A 22,438-nucleotide genomic window follows, 5' to 3' on the forward strand; every position below is an offset into this window, starting at 1 on the left:
GAGATAAAATGTTCAAAAAGGGCTTAAAATTTTCGTTGAAATGTCTATTTTTCGATGCCGTTTGGCCTTTTGGAAAATTCAAAATGGCGGACCTAATATCACGGCTAGAATGAAAAAAGCCTTTGAAAAAATACGTAATAACGTGAATAAATGTGCAAGATATGACGTAGCAGAGGTCTAATCCTTATGTGTAAGTGTGTGAGTGTGTGTGTGGGGGGAGGTGGGGGAGGGGGGATACGCGCGCTCATACGCGTGCGTGTATAAATGAATCACGTAAAAATCCTTGCTCAACATGGTCTGGCTATCAAGACATTTGCATACAAAATTTCGAATCATTTCATTATCCTTGTCCTGAAAAAGTACGTCACAAAAAACCTACGGTACAGAAAATATTGTTCTTTAAAAAACATTTTCTCCACAGAATAATAGTAAGATTACTTAAAATTACTTTGAAACTTATACTATACTTATATTCCTCTTTTTGAGATAGTTGATCTATATTAGTCACTTTAACTCTTATGTTTGGAATGCTTGATTTACGCGAATCCCTTAGCCTCTCACATTCGGAGTGCTTGATTTAAGTGAGTCCCCTTGCCTCTCACATTTGGGGTGCTTAATTTACGTGAGTCCCCTTGCCTCTCACATTCGGGGTGTTTGATTTACGTCAGTCCCCTTACCTCTCACATTCGGGGTGCTTGATTTACGTGAGTCCCCTTGCCTCTCACATTCGAGGTGCTTAATTTAAGTCAGTCGCCTTGCCTCTCACATTTGGGGTGCTTGATTTACGTGAGTTCCCTTGCCTCTCACGTGTGTACGTGTGTGCGTGTATGTGTATGTGTGTCTGTATATGTAGATAGATGTTTCATGAAATATTTTTTTATTTTTATCCTATATTTCTTACTTTTGTTCTCATAACTGCAATAATATTCCATTTGTATCATTGGAATACCTTTTGATTAGTACTTTATTCTCGTCCACAACTATAAACCCATGATTTTTAAGAATTTGCGGTACAGACGGTGCAGTTTCAAATCTTGATTTACGTGAGTTTCCTTGCCTCTCACGTGTGTACGTGTGTGCGTGTATGTGTATGTGTGTCTGTATATGTAGATAGATGTTTTATGAAATATTTTTTTATTTTTATTTTATATTTCTTACTTTTGTTCTCATAACTGCAATAGTATTCCATTTGTATCATTGGAATACCTTTTGATTAGTACTTTATTCTCGTCCACAACTATAAACCCATGATTTTTAAGAATTTGCGGTACAGACGGTGCAGTTTCAAATCTCTTCTTAAGTTTTCTTTTTACCTTCTCATGGTCAGTTTTTTTTAAATAAAAAATCTTTATGTTCTTGAAATGTTTTTTAGCCCAATTAAAAAGAACTTGAGATGTTAGTATTGCATCCTGTGGTTTAGCAACAAGACTTGTTTTGTATGCCTCTCTTTTGAAAGTAGCACCAATGCCATCATAAGCACTTTTACCGTGAGCAGTCGCACTGTAATGCCATTCTGCTTGAATATTGAAATCATGTTTATGATGCACTAAGTTAGCAATCTGAAATTTATTTTTAAAATGCTGTTTCGCCCCATCCGTCATGTATAATACTCTTTTAAGATTTTTGATATTTTTTAAAATCTCTGGAATTAATAATGTTTGTACAGTGTAAACGGCAGCGGTATCGTGTTTTAAACTCTCTAATAAAAATACATTACTCTTGTGCTTCAATTCAGAATTTTCTTTATAATAGTAAATAACAGGAAACACAGTACACTGATCATTGTTGAAGTGAAATGCTTGTGAGGCATTTTGACAAACATATGAATAGTTTTCAGAAAAATCAAACATGACAATTACTTCATCTTCACAAAGATTCTCTTTTTTTTTTGAAATGAAAAGCATTTGTTGTTTGGCGATAAATGAATGAGATTTCAGAATTTGTAATTTGTTGCATAACTCGTTTATGAACTCATCAACTTTTAACTGTTGCGTTAATAGAGTTGATCGATCAGTTCCGGTCCATAAAGAACATTGAACATGGGAAATGCATGAATCGTCCAATAGTTTAGAAAGCTTTGTAGAAAGCTCGGTAGTACCTGGGCATTGATCACATTTATCAAGATAGCAATCAGGATTCGATTCCTTACATATAATTTCATTCAAACAATCTTTATAATTGGAAAGTGGCTTGTCTATATTTTCTGTTAGTTTCCGTACATCAATTGCATCAATCATTAACTTGACATTTTCATGGATTGTGCAAACACAAACGCTGTTTATATGACTATTATAAAACTCAATTACTTTTTCAACAGTAGTTTGCGGTAAAACTTTCCCAACTCTTTTAGTAGTATCAGCTAATACGTCATGGTTGAATTTCAATTCCTTAGATTTTTTTGCTAACTATCGTGATGCACCAAATTCTTTCACTATTTTTCTCACACTCCAAGACGACGGAGCTATAGTGAGAATTCGCACCCTTAAAGGATCATTGTGTTTCAAGGTGGAAAATTTTTGTTTAAGACCATCAAGCATTTCTTCCAGTTCAATTTCTCTAGGTGATCGAATGTTATCTTCATTATAAGAAATCTCTGAGTTATCAATATCCATTGTTAATGAGCTTCCATCACATTCCATATTTGTGACACAATCATTAGATTCATCTAAAGACATATCAACATATTCAGTCCTACTTTTTTTCCTACATGCACAACAAATTTTAGAATTAGTCGGTATCTCAGGAAATTTGTCCCGAATGAATTTTGGTATCACTCGTAAATCTTTACCACAATGTCCTTTTTCACCAAGTTTCTTGAATGGATTCATACATCTATCTGTATGAGATTTAGCCGACATTTTTTATTTTGGATGTGGTACAGGTAAGAGATAGTTGGAATAATTGTAGAAAAAGTAAAAGTCGATAAAGAAGAGACGAAAACGTGAGTTGAATATTCTATTTAACATATGTAACGTTACGCCTTTCCGCCGCCGAACGCAACGCGTAAGATCAAACACGCGCGCGCGTTCAGCTAAGCATGCCGCGATCACGCGCTACCATGCGTGCCGCGCGCCGCGCTCGGCAAGCGTCCCTACTCCGGCCGGCCCCACCACGCGCGCTGACTAGTACTTACGACCGCGCGGACTGCTATATAAGCCGGCAGCGAGCAGCCGAGATCAGATCACTCCGAGCCACCGATCTCAAACCTACTCCGCTTCTGCGCCGGGTATTCTCGACGCTCCTTAGCTTGGGCATTCTCAAGCACTTCCCCGGAACGGGCATTCTCGTTCTAACTTTCTCGCGACGGGAATACTCGTCGGTCCTAACGGCTGGGAATACTCGGCCAATCCCATCCTCCGTTCCGCGACGGGAATACTCGTCGTTTCCGTGGCTGGTTATTCTCGGCCAACAGGAACCGCCCGTCCCGCAATTCCGTTCTCGGGAATTCTCGAGACCCGCACCACCGTCGGGGATGCCCGACACCGTTCTAAGGCTCATTCCGCAAACTTGTTCCCTACGGGGTGACAACACTCCGCAGGGAGAGACCGCTTAGGTCTCTACCGTCGACCGCACTCGCGTATCGCGGAACCGTTCGCTGCACCGAGTACTACCGATTCCGCGTATCGCGACCGACCGCCGCGCGGGCCAATAACGGCCCGTTTAACTGTACGATAAGTTAGCCGCTTCGCGGCCCTCCGATCATTACTTCCGAGCGCTTGGGCGCACAATTCCTGTCCGTTCGTTCCGGAGCTCCTGGAATCCGCTCCGTTTAAATAGTAAGTACGCCGCGAATACATCGTGACCGTTCTCTTAGTTTCACGCGGGCCGACGACCGCGCAATTAAGCACTCCCGTGCCGTACTACTAATCGCGGAGTTCCTAAGATACGTACTCCTAAGTGTTTTAGATATTAAGCGTACCGCGAATATATTGTGACCGATCTCTTGATGTCACGCGGGCCGACGACCGCGCAATTAAGTGCCGCAATACTATTCGAGTAGTTCAGTATTACCCGATAACACTATCGGATCTGTATCATTTCATTTTTGTACTAAAGCATAGCCAAATATATTTAACCTCTTTCGTTTTCACTACCAAACCACGGCGTTATTATTGAATACGAACCCGGACACCCGGCGAGCACATCCGAGCATCCTATCCTGAACCTAAAATCCCGTAACCGACTCCGAGAAAGTACCAGCGTTACACATAAAAAAACTTATTGATTGACTGAATTGCAAACTATAATTAATTAACTCGATAAATTCTGTGACTAATAAATGTATTGTGATGAGGTTCTCTAATCCAAAACAAGACGAGAAAATTTGAAAAATGAAAAAATATTGCTGTGCCTTTTATTCCATATGTGTAATTTTTTATGTACGAGATATAAGCACTGCTACATCCATCTAGTGGCGATACCGCGTACTACTTGCAGGTGTACGACTTTAAAGATAGATCTTTTGGGTTCATGCAGTGAATATGTCGTCAATATATTCGATTGACTTGTTCGCTATCGACTGTCAATCTTATGTATTTTGATCAACAGATGCTGCTGCATTTTTACGTGATGTTTGCTAACACTATTTGCAATAAAAAAACTGCTTGGCGTTTGTTAACAGTCTGTCATCAATATGTTCGACATTTGCTTACTGTTAACCACTCTGTCATATATTTTACCAAGATTATTGCATATTAACAAAAGTGTGCTACCATAATTGACTATAACAAAGTATGTTTTCTGTTTGCGGTTTTTCTACTAACTAATCTGTTGCCAACATTTGCAATTGTAAAAAATGTTATGAGGGATAATATAAGTTTCAAAGTAATTTTAAGTAATCTTACTACTATTATTCTGTGGAGAAAATGTTTTTTAAAGAACAATATTTTCTGTACCGTAGGTTTTTTGTGACGTACTTTTTCAGGACAAGGATAATGAAATGATTCGAAATTTTGTATGCAAATGTCTTGATAGCCAGACCATGTTGAGCAAGGATTTTTACGTGATTCATTTATACACGCACGCGTATGAGCGCGCGTATCCCCCCCCACCTCCCCCCACACACACACTCACATACACTCACACACTTACACATAAGGATTAGACCTCTGCTACGTCATATCTTGCACATTTATTCACGTTATTATGTATTTTTTCAAAGGCTTTTTTCATTCTAGCCGTGATATTAGGTCCGCCATTTTGAATTTTCCAAAAGGCCAAACGGCATCGAAAAATAGACATTTCAACGAAAATTTTAAGCCCTTTTCGAACATTTTATCTCAAAAATTGAAATGGGTAGCAGGCCTTTTTGACGGAGAATGCCCCATATATATATATATATTAATATCCAAATAAATTTTTACTTGTCTTATTGGTCTTACTTAATAATTTATGTTTAAAATTATTGACTTTATTATTTTAATAATTGACGCTTTATCTTCAGATAATGACGAACATAATCAATTTTTGTACACTTGACTATTTTGAGCCCAATTGAGGAGAGAGGAGACAATAAACTTTATTTATGCATTTAATTTACTCTTGTTTCACTAAAGAGGATCCAATAGTGAATCGAAATGACGTTTTGATATTGTTAATAATAATAAATTTTATTATTTGTACGCACAAACAATGATTGATTTATTTAGCCAGAGATTCTTTGTATTTTATTAATTTTAATAATTTACTTGTATAAAAAAATATTTTGGCGCATAGATATAAAAAGTCATCATGTATGTATCTGTCTAAGATTTTATTGTTAAATCAATTTTTAGTGTACCTTTTTATACTAAAGAGGAGTCTGTGAAATCAAAATGCCATACGCTATTTGTGGTTAAATATTAAAGACACATTACTTTTGTAACACCTAATTATTTGCTTATTTTATTTTTTTTATATATCTATTGTCTATTGTATATTATTTTTTTAAGCAATAAAAATGGTAACTTGTTATTTATAGATATTTTCTTTATAAATATATTAATAAATATGTTGATAAATATTGATGTGGAAATAATTGAAAAGCAATTGTTTATAATTGTTTAAAATTTATGATTGAAATATTGAGTTGGAAAAAAGTTTGTAGCATTTTTCAATACATAACGTTTGAACACATTTCGCCCGTAGATGAAACATATGACATATTTATTCTGAAAGGTGACGTTTCACTACGCTTTCTTTATGATTTATTGGTAGGTTTATAAATTTTAAATATGCTTACATTGAAAGAAAAAAATAAAAATGGAGAAAGATAAGATAATCATAATGTATGAAAATAAAGTAATCATAATCAGTACAAAATTACCTTTTCAAAAAAGGTAAAAAAAGGTGCCAAGTGTATGTGCGCGCATCTCAATTTTTTTTTCTTTAAAACTTAAGTAATATTATCTTTGTATTTTAACAGAAACATTTTTTTATGCTAACTCATAAAAAATATGTGAAATCTTTAAAATAGTGTTAATTATAAAGAATATATATTATAATATAAAATCAAACCAAACCAAAATAGTAATGAATAAAACCAAATATAATACTATCAAAAAGAAGTGAAATGAAAAATATTCTGAGTAAATTTATTACCGAATATATATTATAATATAAAATCAAACCAAACCAAAATAGTAATGAATAAAACCAAATATAATACTATCAAAAAGAAGTGAAATGAAAAATATTCTGAGTAAATTTATTACCGATGGGGTGGGAGTTTTATGACCACCTTGCAATTGACCGCCAGTCACTTACAATGTTAAACAGTGGAAAAATTCTAGGCACCGACTGCTTTAAATGGCTGTGTCAATCGCAACGTGGTCAAACTGGACACTCCTGTACCGATAAGGAGCAAATTATGTGACAGATAAAATCAAAGATGGACAAAATCTTTAGCAGCAGCGTAATTGGCGCGCCCGTTTTTTTGGTATTTTTTTATTATTTTTTATAATGCTATAGTAAATCACAAGATTTGAAAAATACATTAGATGATGTTTAATATTAAATGTAATAATAAATATTGTAAAAATTTAAACTAAGCTATTCTGTACATTCAACAAGCTTATCTTTATGTTAAATTTACCTAATAATTTTTCTAATTTAATATTTTTTAGCATACTTTTATAGCATCTTTTTATCTGAATTTGGATTAATTTTGTTAAATATTAATAATATTAGGACTATTCCAATCAATGCCAGTATTAAAAATTGATTTAATCATTATTTGACAAATCTTATAAGTAATGATTAAAGTTAGGTTATATTTTTAATTGATATGTACATATATGTGTGCATGCGCGCGCAAGTGTGTGTGGGTGTGTGGGTGTACGTGCGGCTGTGTGTGTGTGCGTGCGTGCGTGCGTGCGCGCACATGCGTGTGATGTAAGTCAATATACACGCATCCATACACACACAGTTTATTTTACTATTGTTACTCCTTAAATAACAAGAAAAATAGAACCATCATTTTATGTCTAAATTGAAAAGATAATTATTTCTAAATTTTATACCAACAAAACGAGTGCGCCAAGTACGCTGCTGCTAGAGATTTTGCCCATCGTTGATTTTATCTGTCACACAATTTGCTGCTTATTGGTGCGGGAGTGTCCAGTTTGACCACGTTGCGATTGACCACAGTTTTTTAGAGCGGTCGATGCCTAGAGTTTTTCCACTGTTTAACATTGTAAGTGGCTGGCGGTCAATTGCAACGTGATCATAAGATTTCCACCTCATCGGTAACAAATTTATTTAAAATATTTTTTATTTTACTTCTTTTTGATAATGTTATATTTGCTTTTATTTATTACTATTTTGGTTTGGTTTGTTTTTATATTATAATATATATTTCTTATAATTGGCACCATTTTAAAGATTTCACTTATTTTTTGTGTTAGCACAAAAAAATTTTTCTGTTAAAATACAAAGATGGTACCACTTGAATTTTTAAGAAAAAAAAATTTGAGATGCGCGCACGTATACTTGGCATCTTTCTTTTTATCTTTTTTTGAAAAGGTAATTTTGTACTAATATCACGCGTTTTGTGGTGTTAAGTAATATGTATTTTTTTTGTTATAAAAGACATGATTTTAACTTAGCAAGATTGTGTAGAATAATGTACTACGTGAGACACTCTATAGTATGTAATAAAATTTTGCAAGAGATCTTTGTACAGGATTTTTAGTCTACTTCATAATTTTAGGCTTTTTTTCCTAAAAAATTAAAAACTGTTTTAATTAAATTTATATGTAAACGTATATGCTATTCCAATCATACGTTATAAAGTTTTATGATAGTTTACAAGAACAAAATAATAATATATGTTTAGATGCATTGGTGTATTGCTCGTATTGGTGGTATATATCATTTGTATATGTTTAAAGGGCCTAGCGGAATAAGTATGCTGAAAGTCACGGCTCTCTAGTTGGCCTTTTTTTCTTATATAAAAAGACGCTTGTATACCAAATTTTAGATTTTTATATGGAGACGTGTAGAAGAGCGAAAAACGATTTTTTTACATTTTTACGATTTTTATGTAGTAACGATTCAAACAAAATTTTGAAAAAATTCTAAAAAATTAATTACATTTAGACATTAATAAAAACATTTTTTACATTTTTATTTGTTTTTGGTGCAAATTTTGATTATAAAAAAAATGAAAATGAGACTTAAACATTTTTTTTCACCTTGATTTCGTTGATTGACCACCTTGAAAAAATTACGTGTGATTTCTGTTCCCAACTCCTACAACATATTTTTTACAGATTTTTTTAAAAGGTGGGCCCCAATGAAAAAAATTAAAATAACATTTTTTTGTTAATTTTTTTCAAAAAGGTAAATCGTTTTTATTTGATCTTTAACGTTTTATTTGTTTATAAAATTTCATATTAAAATATTTTGTTGATTACAAGTTGAAAGTTAGTGATCGCAAAATTATTTTTCATATTTATGAAATTAAAACCTTTTGTTATGAAATTATAAAAACTTCTAGCGGAACGGCCATATTTACACGCTTGTAGCAGTAAACAAACTGACGCGATCAAGGTCAATTTTGATCAAGGGGCTCTAGTAGTGCCAACTTAAAGTCTTCCTGTCCGGAACGCAGTGACAAACTTAACCCTTAAACACACCGATCCTGTATACGGAAACACATTTTTGGGTCTGGGAGACTTTTTCAACTTTGAGAAGCTATAACTTTGATTACAATTAATATTTTTCTACGATTTCCTTTTTTAAAACGAAAGTTCAAAATCTCAGGAGTGTGACTGCACAATCAGCATTGCCGAAAAATAATTTATTGTAAAATTATAAAAAAAAACCATTAAGCAAAAATGAGAAATTGGTCAAAATCCACTTTTCCTTCAAAAAATTATATCTTTGCAACAAAAAACGTTTAAGGACTTTTAAATACGGTGTTTTAAAGCTAAAGAGTCACACTTTCAAAATAAAATTTGGCAAAGTCATTCCTTTTAAAAAGTATAATTAAGTAACATGGAGAATGAGGTATTTTTAGGCATCTAAAAATCCACTTGAAAAAAAAAATCATCTTTGCAACAAAAAACTTTGAAGAACTTTACAATACAGCGTTTTAAAGCTAAAGATTCATACTTCAAAAAAAAATTATATTATTGTCATTTCTATTAAAAAAATGTACTTATGTAACAAGGCGAATGTGAGGTATTTTTGATTAAATCGTGTCTAAAATTGAAAATTGATGTGTTTCATGATATATTTTGGAAAAACTCCATTTTCTACAGCATTTTATAGTATTTCAACTTTAGACAGAATATATGCGAGTAACATTTGCAAACCGACCTGTTCGAACGTAATTTGTCCAGTTTTTTTTATGTAAAATACTCACAAAAAAAGTTTCACTTACACACTTTATGGATCGCATTGACCTTAACAAAACTTTGCTACCGTACCATTCAAATTCTAGTTGACCAAAGAAGTTGGTCAATCATATCAATTGAAAGAGGAGATTTTAAACTTTTTTTACGTCTTGATCCGAACCTCCTTTCTCATTCCGTCTTCACATAGCAAGCCGTTCAAAACTTCATATGGGGTCTCTCAGACCCACTTACGTGTTTAAGGGTTAACGACGTGTTGTACCGGCGGGTGCAACAAGATAAAATATTTGGGATTCTGTCCGTCTGAAGGGTTGGAACCCACGAGGAGGAGGGTGCGCGGGATGGCAAATAACACTTTCACTTTCTTATTAACACTTTTATTTCCCAAACTTTATTATAAATGATTTTCTTTTTAATATAATTGAATTGCGGTGGACGTGTTATTGCGCACTCTGCCGCTGGATGTTTTGCGGGGTGTCAGGTGATCGACTTATCGCGGCGCGCGTACGTGCCGCTCGTACTTTACATTAAGAATTTTCCGCTGCCCATAATTAGGCAGCCTAACTTATAGTTTTGGTATTTCTGATATGGTGGCGCATTAGGCCCTTGCGATGACCATATATGGTCATACTCGCATCAATTGTGCGATGCTTACGCTGCTTGCACGATTGGCAAATTCCTCAATTTTGCATTTCCAATGCAACGAGCGCTTGTGGCGTGATTGTTGCGAAGCGAATATGCAAAACAATTAGAGTAGTTAATGAGGCTACAACCGACGTGTTCTAGCAAAAGTGCGGATAATTTTTGATTTACTCTAGTATTTATCATTAAAATAAAATTTTTAAGTATTATAAACTTTATTTAATAAAAACCAGACATAAAAAAGAGACATTTCTCCTCATCTTGCCCGACAGGTGGGTTAAGATGGGTATTTGCGCGGACAAGGTAGAACACCTATGCATTTTTAGATCATTTTTTTTCATGCGTTTCTTTGGCTCTTATATAATTTTATTTTATACTTGCTTTCTTTTTTCCTTGTTTTGTCTCTGTCTGTTTTCTCGCTATTATATCTTTTTGTAGTCATAGGGAAATTGCATAAAAGTATAAATTATGGTTTATCTTAATAACGTAGTTGTCTATTTTGCTGACTCATTGGTAACTTTTAATAACTGAAGAGCCGTATCTAACACGTATACTCGATTGTGATTTCTGCATTCAAATCGCGCGATACAGGCGATATTCTGTCTTACCTCCTTACCCTTTCTTGCCCCATCTTTCCCTAGCAGCAAAAGCTAAAAATCGCTTTATACATAAGGACTGATTTCACTTCTTAAATTTGTATATTGGCAGCAACTTATATTTTCTAAAATCATCTAATTATGTTATTTAAATGTATTGTTATGCCTGCTTTTTGGCTGAGCTTGAGAAGCTGGCCGAAGGAAGATCGATCGATTTAAAAAGAAGCGCGGCCGGCTTTTGTTCTGTTTTGGGACGCGGAGCTGTTAAGCGATATTTAAATAATTCCGCTACGAATTAATTGTACATAGTGATTTGATTAAAATCAGTGTTCTTTTTTATAAAAGAGTATTTAATTATTTTGTGTTGTGCGTTTCCCTTCGCGAGTGTTTTGCGTGCTCGTCTCGTCGAGTACAACAGTATGTAAAGTTTCATTAAATTGGGTTGTGACACTGTTTCTTGGCAATAAAATTTTTAGAACTTTTTAAAATAGTATTAATTATTAAGAAAAAGTATTACTATCAGTTTCACACCACTCGTCATGAGGTGGATTAGCATGGCGCGCTTTTTTTATAGTGGTTTTTCTCATAGACCTAATCTATTCTATTCTATTCTCTATTTTTTAATGCACGAATTTTAAATGCCGTCCTTACTTTCTTGAAAGATATATTATTATTACATAAAAATTCACCCAATTTTTATATGACAAAATATCTTTTATGTTATAATGCTACAAAAAATAAAAATTTTTTTATTTTAAAACGAATGCACGAATTTCGATATTTTCTTGATATCAAGATGAATTACATTGCCATACATTTCCTGTAATGTATAAGCACACTTTTTATTATAAATAGCAATGAATGTTTTATTATATCGATTATTTTATAACTAATTGTAAATCTTGCTATTAATACTAACGTGATGACAAAATGTTCGCGAATGTGATATTTTTCAAAAAAATGCTGCACACAAAAATATTTTTTGCACCAGGAACATCGTATTATAGCAGGTGTATCACATATGGAGCAGAGTAGTATTTCTTGAATATTCTTTGTAGAAAAATAAAAATCTATTGGATTTTTGAAATGGAAGGTAATGTGGCACTTTATTATTTTCTTAATAATTTTTTTTTAAAGTTCTAAAAGTTTTATTGCCAAGACACAGTTTTAAGGGGTGAAAACAGTCCATGTGTAAAGCGATTTTTAGCTTTTCTCGCTATATCTCGAAAATCATTCAAAATAAAAAAAATGTTTTATACAAAAATTTTACAATAAAATTATCTCTATTTACTCACGTCAACAATATCTTTTTAAAATAATTCTCTAAACAATTATTTAAAAAAAATTTTTTTAAATAATTATTTTTAAAATATTTTATTAACGTGAATGAATAGAGGTAATTTTATTGTAAATTTTTTGTATAAAGCATTTTTCGATATCTTGAATAGTTTCCGAGATATAACGGAAAAAGCAGAATACCGCTATACACATGAAGGATGATTTTACCTCTTGAAACCGAATATGCGCCGCAACTGATACTTTCTAAAATCATCTAATTATGTTACCTAAATGTGTGTAAAGTTTTATTAAAATCGGGGTGTGACATTTCTTTATAAGTGAAAATTGTGAAAATATAAAAAAATCGTTTTTTTGCTCTATCTTGGTTACGTCTCCATATAAAAATCTAAAATTTGGAATGTAAGCGTCTTTTTATATAAGTTATCTTACAAAGGGAGAACGCGGTGACTAACTTTGGGATTTCAACCCCAATTTTTTAAATTATTTTAGAGATGAAGAAAAAGTTTACGTTTTCCGGCATTTGATTAAATAGGCGTTAGTTTCGGAGTAATAAATTTGTGAAAATTGGCAATACCGCGGCGCGCCATGAGTCTTCCCGGTAACTCTCCTTCCAATCAATGCAATTGGCTCCGTGAGTTAGGTGCTTGCTTCACAATCACAAGATCCGTGTTTGCTCCCGGAGGTGGGTAATATATTTTTTTTTATGAGTGTTTTTAATTATGTTTATTTATTTTGATTTATGTTGATTTATTTATTTATTTATGTTTATTTATTTATTTATTTTTTTGAAATAGAAAATTTAATTTAATATCACATTTTAAACATTAATTTAAATTTAATTTTAAGGGAATTTTAATTCAAGTATTATTTGAAATAATAAATAATAATAATAATAAATTATTTGTAATGGATAACATATAAAGACAACGTATCTATATTATTATTATTACTTATTTATTATTTAAAATATTGCTTGAATTAAAATTTCCTTAAAATTAAAATTAAAATTAAATTAATGTTTAGAATGTGATATTAAATTAAATTTTCTATTTTAAAATTTTGCATACTATATTAATATTATTAAAATAAATAAACGTAAATAAAAACACTCATTAAAAAAAAAAAATTATTGTCCATCTCTGGGAGTGAACTCGGATCTTATGACTGTGAAGCAAGCACCTAACGGAACCAACTCCACTGGTTGAAGGAGAGTTACTGAGAAAGCTCATACGGCGCGCCGCTGTACGGCCAAGTTTCTAACAAATTTATTACTCCAAAACTAAGATCTATTCAATCAAACGCCGGGAGACGTAAACTTTTTTTTCATCTTTAAAATAATTAAAAAAATTGGGGTCAAAATCTCAGGGTGTTACCGCATCTTTCCCTTGTTAAAAAAAAGGCCAACTTGAAAAGTCGTGGGGGCATTTTCATCATACTCATTTTGCTAGACCTTTTTTTGATTCATAATAACATGCAGGTTTTGCTAGTGGTTTCGTGTTCGGATAATATTTAATACTCAAATTTGTTGGATGCACTATCTTGGCTTTTAAAAAATGGATTTTGCTTATTTCGATTATAATAGAGGTAAGGCAGTACTCAATTTAAGCATACATACAAATGATACATGCCACTAATACGAGCAATACACCAATGCATCTAAATATGTATATATTTTTTTTTGTAAATTATTAGGACCTTAACTTAGTTTCCGACCGAAAAAGGCTGAGAAAAAGCATTTATTGGAAAAAATTTGTACAAATTATTTCAATGAAAGTATTTTCCATCATTTTCTACAACTTTTTTTCATCTGTTTGGCAACTGGGCGATACCATCTCGTTAAAACGATGTCGGTTTTGAAGCTATCCATTTATCCACCCATTCTCGCATTTCTTCAACATTTCGGAAGCGTGTACTACTCAAGCCGTGCTGCATCGATCTGAACAAGTGGTAATCAGAAGGCGCTGTCTGGCGAGTACGCTGGGTGAGGAAGAGTTCTAATTTGAGCTGCGCCAGTATTTCCTTGACGATTTTTTTAGTGTATGGTTGAGCATTATTGTGAAGGAGAATAACTTTGCGCCTGTTACTTGCTATTGCTGGTCTTTTTCGCAACAGCTCATCATTCAATTTGTTCAGTTGACGTTTGTAGACATTTGCAGTAACAGTTTTATTCGGTTTCAGTAGCTCGTAGTACAGCACTTTTTGCTAATCCCACTAAATGCAAAGCATTATTTTATGAGTTTTTTACTCTTCTTCAAGAGAATTAGGCGGGTCATTTTGATATCCTCGAGGAAAAAGCCTTCCTGAAGGCACTTGCTAAAACACTTGCACTATACTGGCAAAAACCAGTCTTTCGTTGTTTTTATGAGTTCCTAAGGTCCTGTCAGGCCCAGGTGCCTTGTTGTTTTTAATTTTTTTAATAGCCGTGGCCACTTTTTCTTCCGTCACCATCAACTCGTCGTTCCAATTGACCGGTATTTTCTCTTTAATCTCTATCCGTTGTTTGGGGAAGAGAACATCCACGATCTTGTCTACGATGTCTGTTGGAAGAGTTTCACATACCGGTGGTTCTGAGTTTTTCAGTTTTTTGTGACAATTCTATAGGGCTTACCCCAAGGGCCCTCGTCGAGAGAGGTAGATTGTTCCATGTCACAATTTAGGATTCGCTGATCGCCTGTCTAAGAGCCTTTCTTGACTTTCTAACCTTGTCATTTAACATTATCTGACAAGCTTTTGAGGGGATTTTATTTTTTCCTCTGAAGGCTTTTTTTTGTTTTGACTACATGTTTATCTCAACTCTGCTATTTCATCTGTCCACCAATAAGATGGCGGACCATGTCCAGTTTTTACCCTAGGAGCCGCCACGTTAATTATCTCTATCAGGGAAGAGTTGATCCATTTTACCTAATTGCTGGCTGTTTATTTCTCGCTTGAGACGGTTTACTCGCTGCAGCTGCCGCTGTTAATAAGTTTCTGTCTATTTTTTTTAACATTTTACCGAGGAAAAATAGTATTCATCAATTTAGCTCTTTTTTTGGCGGTACTTTTTGTCTTTACGTTGAGAAGTATATTAAAGTGATCAGAATGGGAGTCTTCTTCATAGTTTACGCGCCAGCCCAGTATCGATTCGAATGCTTTTTGATTGGCCCAAGACAGGTCAATTGTTGAGGTGCCCCGAGGATGGTATGTTGTAGGTGATTGTTTAAGGTTTAGAAGAATTAAACCCACCTCTGCAGCCCACTCTGACACTAATTTTCTCCTGGCACTCTATCCCAATAAAACGATCTTGCGTTAAAATCTCCAAGTACTAAAGTCTGTTCACGTTTGTATGTGCTACAAATAAAGCTAAAGTTGTCTAAAAAATTATTATACTGTTGCAGTGTCTTATTGGGGGAGGAATAACACCCAACAATTACTATTTTCTTTTACCTAACCACCACGTAACCTCTGCCAGTTTCTAGGTTTTGACATTTCTGGGGATAAATTGCCTTCTGTCAAGTTATTGCGATTGACGAGGAACGGTTTCTTGATGCCACCTAAAGTTTTCGGGAACCTTGTGTGGCTTTGAGATCACCTTTTCCTCTATTTTCTTTATCAGCAAGTCTTGCGCTGTTTTGCTTTGATTAGTATTTGCTTGTGCGATCAGAGGCATTGTTAAAGGTCGGAATCATTATCGGAATCCCTCTGTGCTTTTTTCTTCATCAAACTGTCCGACGACATTTTCATGCTTGATTTCCTGTTAAGGGAATAGGAGTTTTTTCTCTTTTTATTTTAGTGCTGAGGTTCATTTGCATAGGAGATTAATTTCTCTGGATTTACTCTACTGCGATTTTTTCTACATCCGCGTTTTTAGGATTCTTTGTATTCAACCTTTTAATGGGCTTTTTCCTAGGTTGAGAAAACCTTTGCGTTTTTTTTGCTCTTTCTCTGTTCTAGAGGGAGAGGAGAAGAGAGTTTCTCCTGCGGGGATTTATAAGCTTCAGTTTTGTTCCTATTTTTGACCTGTATTTGGTCCTCCTCGATCATTTGTCTTGTAACAACCCGTGTTTCTTATTTAGAAATCGCGCACGGACGTAGCTTGCGTGCGTGCGTGCGTGCGTGCGTGCGTGCGTGCGTGCGTGCGTGCGTGCGTGCGTGCGTGCGTGCGTGCGTGCGTGCGTGCGTGCGTGCGTGCGTGCGTGCGTGCGTGCGTGCGTGCGTGCGTGCGTGCGTGCGTGCGTGCGTGCGTGCGTGCGTGCGTGCGTGCGTGCGTGCGTGCGTGCGTGCGTGCGTGCGTGCGTGCGTGCGTGCGTGCGTGCGTGCGTGCGTGCGTGCGTGCGTGCGTGCGTGCGTGCGTGCGTGCGTGCGTGCGTGCGTGCGTGCGTGCGTGCGTGCGTGCGTGCGTGCGTGCGTGCGTGCGTGCGTGCGTGCGTGCGTGCGTGCGTGCGTGCGTGCGTGCGTGCGTGCGTGCGTGCGTGCGTGCGTGCGTGCGTGCGTGCGTGCGTGCGTGCGTGCGTGCGTGCGTGCGTGCGTGCGTGCGTGCGTGCGTGCGTGCGTGCGTGCGTGCGTGCGTGCGTGCGTGCGTGCGTGCGTGCGTGCGTGCGTGCGTGCGTGCGTGCGTGCGTGCGTGCGTGCGTGCGTGCGTGCGTGCGTGCGTGCGTGCGTGCGTGCGTGCGTGCGTGCGTGCGTGCGTGCGTGCGTGCGTGCGTGCGTGCGTGCGTGCGTGCGTGCTGCGTGCGTGCGTGCGTGCGTGCGTGCGTGCGTGCGTGCGTGCGTGCGTGCGTGCGTGCGTGCGTGCGTGCGTGCGTGCGTGCGTGCGTATATATATATATATATTATATATATATATATATATATATATATATATATATATATATATATACACCAAGCAAATCAAAAACTGCTTACGTGATTATAATTAACCTCAACTCCCATCCACCATAAATAATATGTCTCTTGTATAGACAAGATTATATATTATGCAGTTTTTTCAGCCGAATTCGTTTGTCTCGTACAAAAACGTGTTGGATAAGTATATTATTAATAAATATATGCAGTTAAAAATATATATTTGGCATTAACTAGAGTCAATATTATATTATACTCCTACGAATGCTACGTATAAAATTTTTCAAGTGTCATAAGATATGATTGACAAAGTGCATATGAATATGATAATGAAACATAGCTAATTGGATTGCATGAGCCTTATTAACTTTATTTTTATCTTTCTATCTTTCTCCACTGCATATTTTTCCCAGCAAAAATGTGGTTTGCTTTTTCTCAGGTCTACCTCTAAGTCATACTTTTTTAACTCTAGCATAATGTAAATGTATATTTTGAATGAATTGACGTTTGAAACAAGTGTCAAATGATTAAATAAAGATATAAAAATATGTGTAATTTTACAAGTTGAGTCTCAGAGGTCTCAACGCTGCGTATTCTCTCTGATTTTAGAAATTTGTAACTAGATTAATTAATAAGTATGGTAAGTATATTTTAAATCCTGTTTATTAAAGTTAACTAAGTTAAGTGTAGCTCTTACAATATATATTGAGTTCACTAAACTAGTTAAAATAATACATGATATTAAATATGCTCGCTGTGTTACAAAATAAATGTTAATTGTAAATAAATAATATGTGTTAATCTCGCTGTTACCTAATATTTAATAATATTTCTGAGCGTTTTATAAAAGATATTTTTTCTTATAAAAAATAATTCATTTTGTAACACAGCGAGCATATTTAATATCATGTATTATTTTAACTAGTTTTCAGTAAACTCTATATACATTGTAAAAATTACACTTACTTTATTAACTTTTTTAATAAACAGGATTCAAAATGTACTTACTTTACTTATTAATTAATCCAATTACAATAAAATAAAACAGCATATATAGAACGAACCACAGACACAAGTTATACAACTATTTACATTTTAATCCTGCCGCGGGTAGTCAGACCGAGCGCTAGATACTAACATCTCCCATGAGGCTTAAACAAGTCTCAGCGAGCATTAAAGCGCGTAAAGTGCAGTAGCCGCAATCCCGAATTAGCCATTTCTCACACTCTACGAGAGATGCGAGGAGGCCCGAAAATCTATGCCAGAAAAACGTACACCTCTGTATCGGCTCGAAGCGATGGCGGGAAATTTGCTTCCGCTCCTCCCTCGACGCAGGGCCGGCTCACTCCGATACAGAGGAAAGATCCATATTTGAGTTTCTTTAAACTGTCCTTCTGACAGTTAAGTGAGAGGAGAAATCTAAAATCACATCAGGGTTATTCATTCATTTAACGGCGTTCCTTAATATTTCTAAATATTACGAAAACCGAAACCTCTAACTTCCAGCTAATCAAAACAGCTCTAAAAGTCCCCAGTGAAAGAGCGCTCAACATCGGCAGAGTCTTCCCGATTTTGTTACAAGCCTATTGATTAACTTTTTATTTGTTAGAAGGCCCAGTTCCATCGTTAGTTGTTGCGGTGATCAAGCTTTTAGAATATTGATCAATCAGAATGATGCCTCATTAAAACTGCCATTTAAGTTGTTTAGACTTGAAAGCATAAAACTGCTAGCTATTTACTCTTTACACAAATCCCAGCTCTAATCCGACGTGTTCTAACACTTTTATAGCGATGTTCTTTCTGTACACGACACATTGACCGAAAGAGCGACGCGATACTTTCGAGAACGACGGCCCGCGAATTGAAATATTATTGTTAATGATTATTATTCAGGTTAGATGATACATGACATGGTTATATGAATACAATTAATAATATATTAACAAACGCCTCTTTGTGTCAAAAACGTAAACTCAACAAGATTCACTTAACGATGACAACGAGGACGTTTCTTACATGTAAAACGTTGAGATTTGGACTTTAGTCGCGATATCTCTGCTCGTAGGACACGGAGAGAAAAAATAAGAACACTTTTATATATGCAATTTTCCCCAAGCTATCGATTGAGACTACTCAAAACTTAATTGCTTCAGCCGTTAATGTGATCTGATAATTTTGTACGTTTGGAAGTCGCCTACTCGCGTAAAGAGAGGCGGCGGTTTGCTTGTTGCGAATAACTCGGCACCGAGTCGCGACCACGCCTCTAGATCATTTGATGTTTTTTTATTTCCGAAAAGGAAAAGATATTGTATAAATAGTAAAAAGTATGTGCTGTTTATGAAGATGAGAGTAGCTGAAAGTACTGTTCGTAAGTGATTCGCTCAGTTTAGAAGTGGATATTTTAATTTGAATGACCAAGAACATTTTGGTAGGTCTGTAATTGATGATGGTAATCAAATTGTAATGCTAATTAAAAATAAGTGTCTGTGTCACATGACACAGGATATCGCAGATTTCAACTATCTCGTATGAATGTTGTATGACATTTAGAGACATTGGGATACATGATTCGCTAATAATGTTTGGGTTCCTCATGATTTAATGGAAAAAAAATGTAATGGACTGTATTTCTGCCATCGATTTTCTACTTAAACGTAATGGAAATGATCTATTTTTGAAACAATCACTGGTGATAGATTATAGAAAATTAATTGTTTATAATAATGTACAAGCGAAAAAGATGAAGAGAGAAAGTGAAATAAATTATCACTCCAAAAGTCAATCTGCATCTGAATAAAGTGATGCTATATCTGATAGGATTGGAAGGGCATCGTGTACTACGAGTTTCTTTTACACGACATTAAATTCGGACAAGCAAGACAGTTGTTCCCAAGTGGACCGATTGAAGGCAACAATTGGCGAAAAGCGTTCGAAATTAGCCAATCAAAAGAATTTCTGATGGACAAACATTTTACTGAATTTTATTTAAACAATGCTGCAAACTTTTATTCCAATCTAATATAATAACAAGTGCCATATTTTTATTAGTGACAATATTTAAAAACACTTGCATTATTTATGAACGTTTTATTTTCTTACATAAAAATAAAACTTTATTTCAAAAAATTTTTTAAACTCCATTTTTTTCTTGAATATAGTTTTTTAAAATTTTTGTATTTTGTTATTAAATAATTTTAAACTTTCTTTTCTGTAAAACTCAATGCTATAAGAAAGTTATTTAAAGAATACTAGATTAACTCTATTTGAAGTCAAATCAATAAGTACCCATGAAGACAGACTTGCTCATGCAAGTTGGCATTATCATCGTGTACTACCATCTTTCAAATGACACTATATAAAATTTCAGAGTGATTAATGTGATAGTTTTGATTTGATAGCAATTTGTAGTAAGCGTATTTGGTGCTAATAAAATTTTGTTGGCGACGCCGTCATATTGAAGTCGTGACAGTGAAAAATGTGTTTTGTGACAGTCGAAGTTATTTCTGACAGTTAGCATTTCTTCGATTAAGTAAGAAAACTAAAATCATTTTTGAAAATTTTGAATATGTACAATTGAACATTTGGTATTTTGAATAGCCCCGGCGCGGGTGTCAACTTTGTGCATTATTGCGTATAGTCTACAAAAATAGACATTACACAGCAGAAAGTAGACATACATTGTTTCAAGTACATTCTATTGACACGATATTGTTACGCCCGGTATTGTGGAGTTTTGATGGCCGTCATCTATTGATGGGTGACAATATTTATGTTGTTGTTATCCTGGCTTTTGGATAAAGTGTCACGTTACAGTAGATTATTTTTTATTGTGAGAAATTTATCGCTGCTGGACAATGACTAAGAAGTCATCGTCTTCTGTATTGAACCGTCTATTGAAACTTTATTACTCGATTGGAGCAACATATCTAATTTAATATGATATATTTAATCAGTAAGAAATTACAGTATCGAATATTACGATTTTACCAATATTTACACTTAAATAAGAAAACACTGAAACTACGTACTCACTATCACTGTTTGTATGTCTACACCAAATTAACAACGAATATTGATACACCTGACTGATACTTAACATTGACGCTCAAATGCTCAAAACAGACATTTACTATTGGGTGTGCACGAAACCAACACCGAATATTAATGGTGACACCCAACCAACACCTATCATTGATGCCTAACGCTTAACTGACACTCAATATTGATGATCAACACTCAACATACACCCAATATTGATGATAAACACCAAAATTTGAGTGTTAACATCTAAAATTAAGTATTCTTTTTCATAATGGTTGGGGAAAGTGTATTACGTAATCCTTTAAAAGGGAATTACGTTGAAAAATAAAAAAATATTTTTATGAAAAACTTGCATCTTTATTACTACCATGGGTACTTATTGATTTGTCTTCATAATTAAAAAATTTGAAAAAATTTAGGAATGCCTATTAATGCATATTAATCAAATTTATCTTCAAAATTTGATTAAGTTTTTATATTATGTGAAAAGACTAAAAAATCTTAATAAGATTGGATGAAAGAATAATTTATTTGTGCTATAATTTTGTTCTTAGGTATTACCGAAATTAGACGATAATATTTATTTAAAACCTGACGGCGAATGTACAAACATCATTATTCAAGAGAATAAAAAGAAAAATATGAGTAGCAATGTTTGCGGCAAAAGAGACGACGTACCTCGTTCAAATAACACTAATTTTGGTTTAAATGAGAATATTGAAAAATTGTGTGAGATGTGGATGTACAATTGTATCAGCAATTTTGATTATTTAACAGCACTCAATAATTTGGCTGGCAGAAGATACGGTAATCCTAATTGTCATCATGTTATGCCTTGGGTAACAGATTTTACTTCAAGAAACGGCGGAAACTGGAGAGATCTGACAAAGTCAAAATTTCGATTAAACAAGGGAGACCGACAGTTGGATCTTACATTTGACTCGCAGTCAACTGAGGTATATAAATCACATCAGTATAAAATAGATTTGTTCCAAATTGAATAGTCAATGATTTTTTAAAAAAACGACTATTAAAAGACTAAATCTCTAATTTATAACATTTGCGTACGACTTCAATAACTTTTTATTTTATTATATTTACAACGTTTCTATAACATTAATGTAGATCTATTGTCACAATTGACTGTCATTCAAATAATTTTTAGATAAATATTTAAATACATTTACAAATAACAGAAAA

General features: G+C 34.5%; 1 protein-coding gene across 8 annotated transcripts in view; it reads left to right on the forward strand.

Annotated features, from left to right (window-relative positions):
* LOC105197099 (WD repeat-containing protein 81) overlaps positions 1 to 22,438 on the forward strand; it is a 374,845-nt gene that overhangs the window by 40,129 nt on the left and 312,278 nt on the right. For all 8 annotated transcript variants that reach the window (XM_039450912.1, XM_039450914.1, XM_039450915.1 and 5 more), the window contains exon 5: positions 21,793 to 22,194. In XM_039450912.1, coding sequence (XP_039306846.1) covers positions 21,793 to 22,194 — 402 coding nt within the window. The remainder of the gene's footprint in view (positions 1 to 21,792; positions 22,195 to 22,438) is intronic.

The sequence above is a fragment of the Solenopsis invicta genome, chromosome 6, assembly GCF_016802725.1.
Source record: "Solenopsis invicta isolate M01_SB chromosome 6, UNIL_Sinv_3.0, whole genome shotgun sequence".
NCBI lineage: Eukaryota > Metazoa > Arthropoda > Insecta > Hymenoptera > Formicidae > Solenopsis > Solenopsis invicta.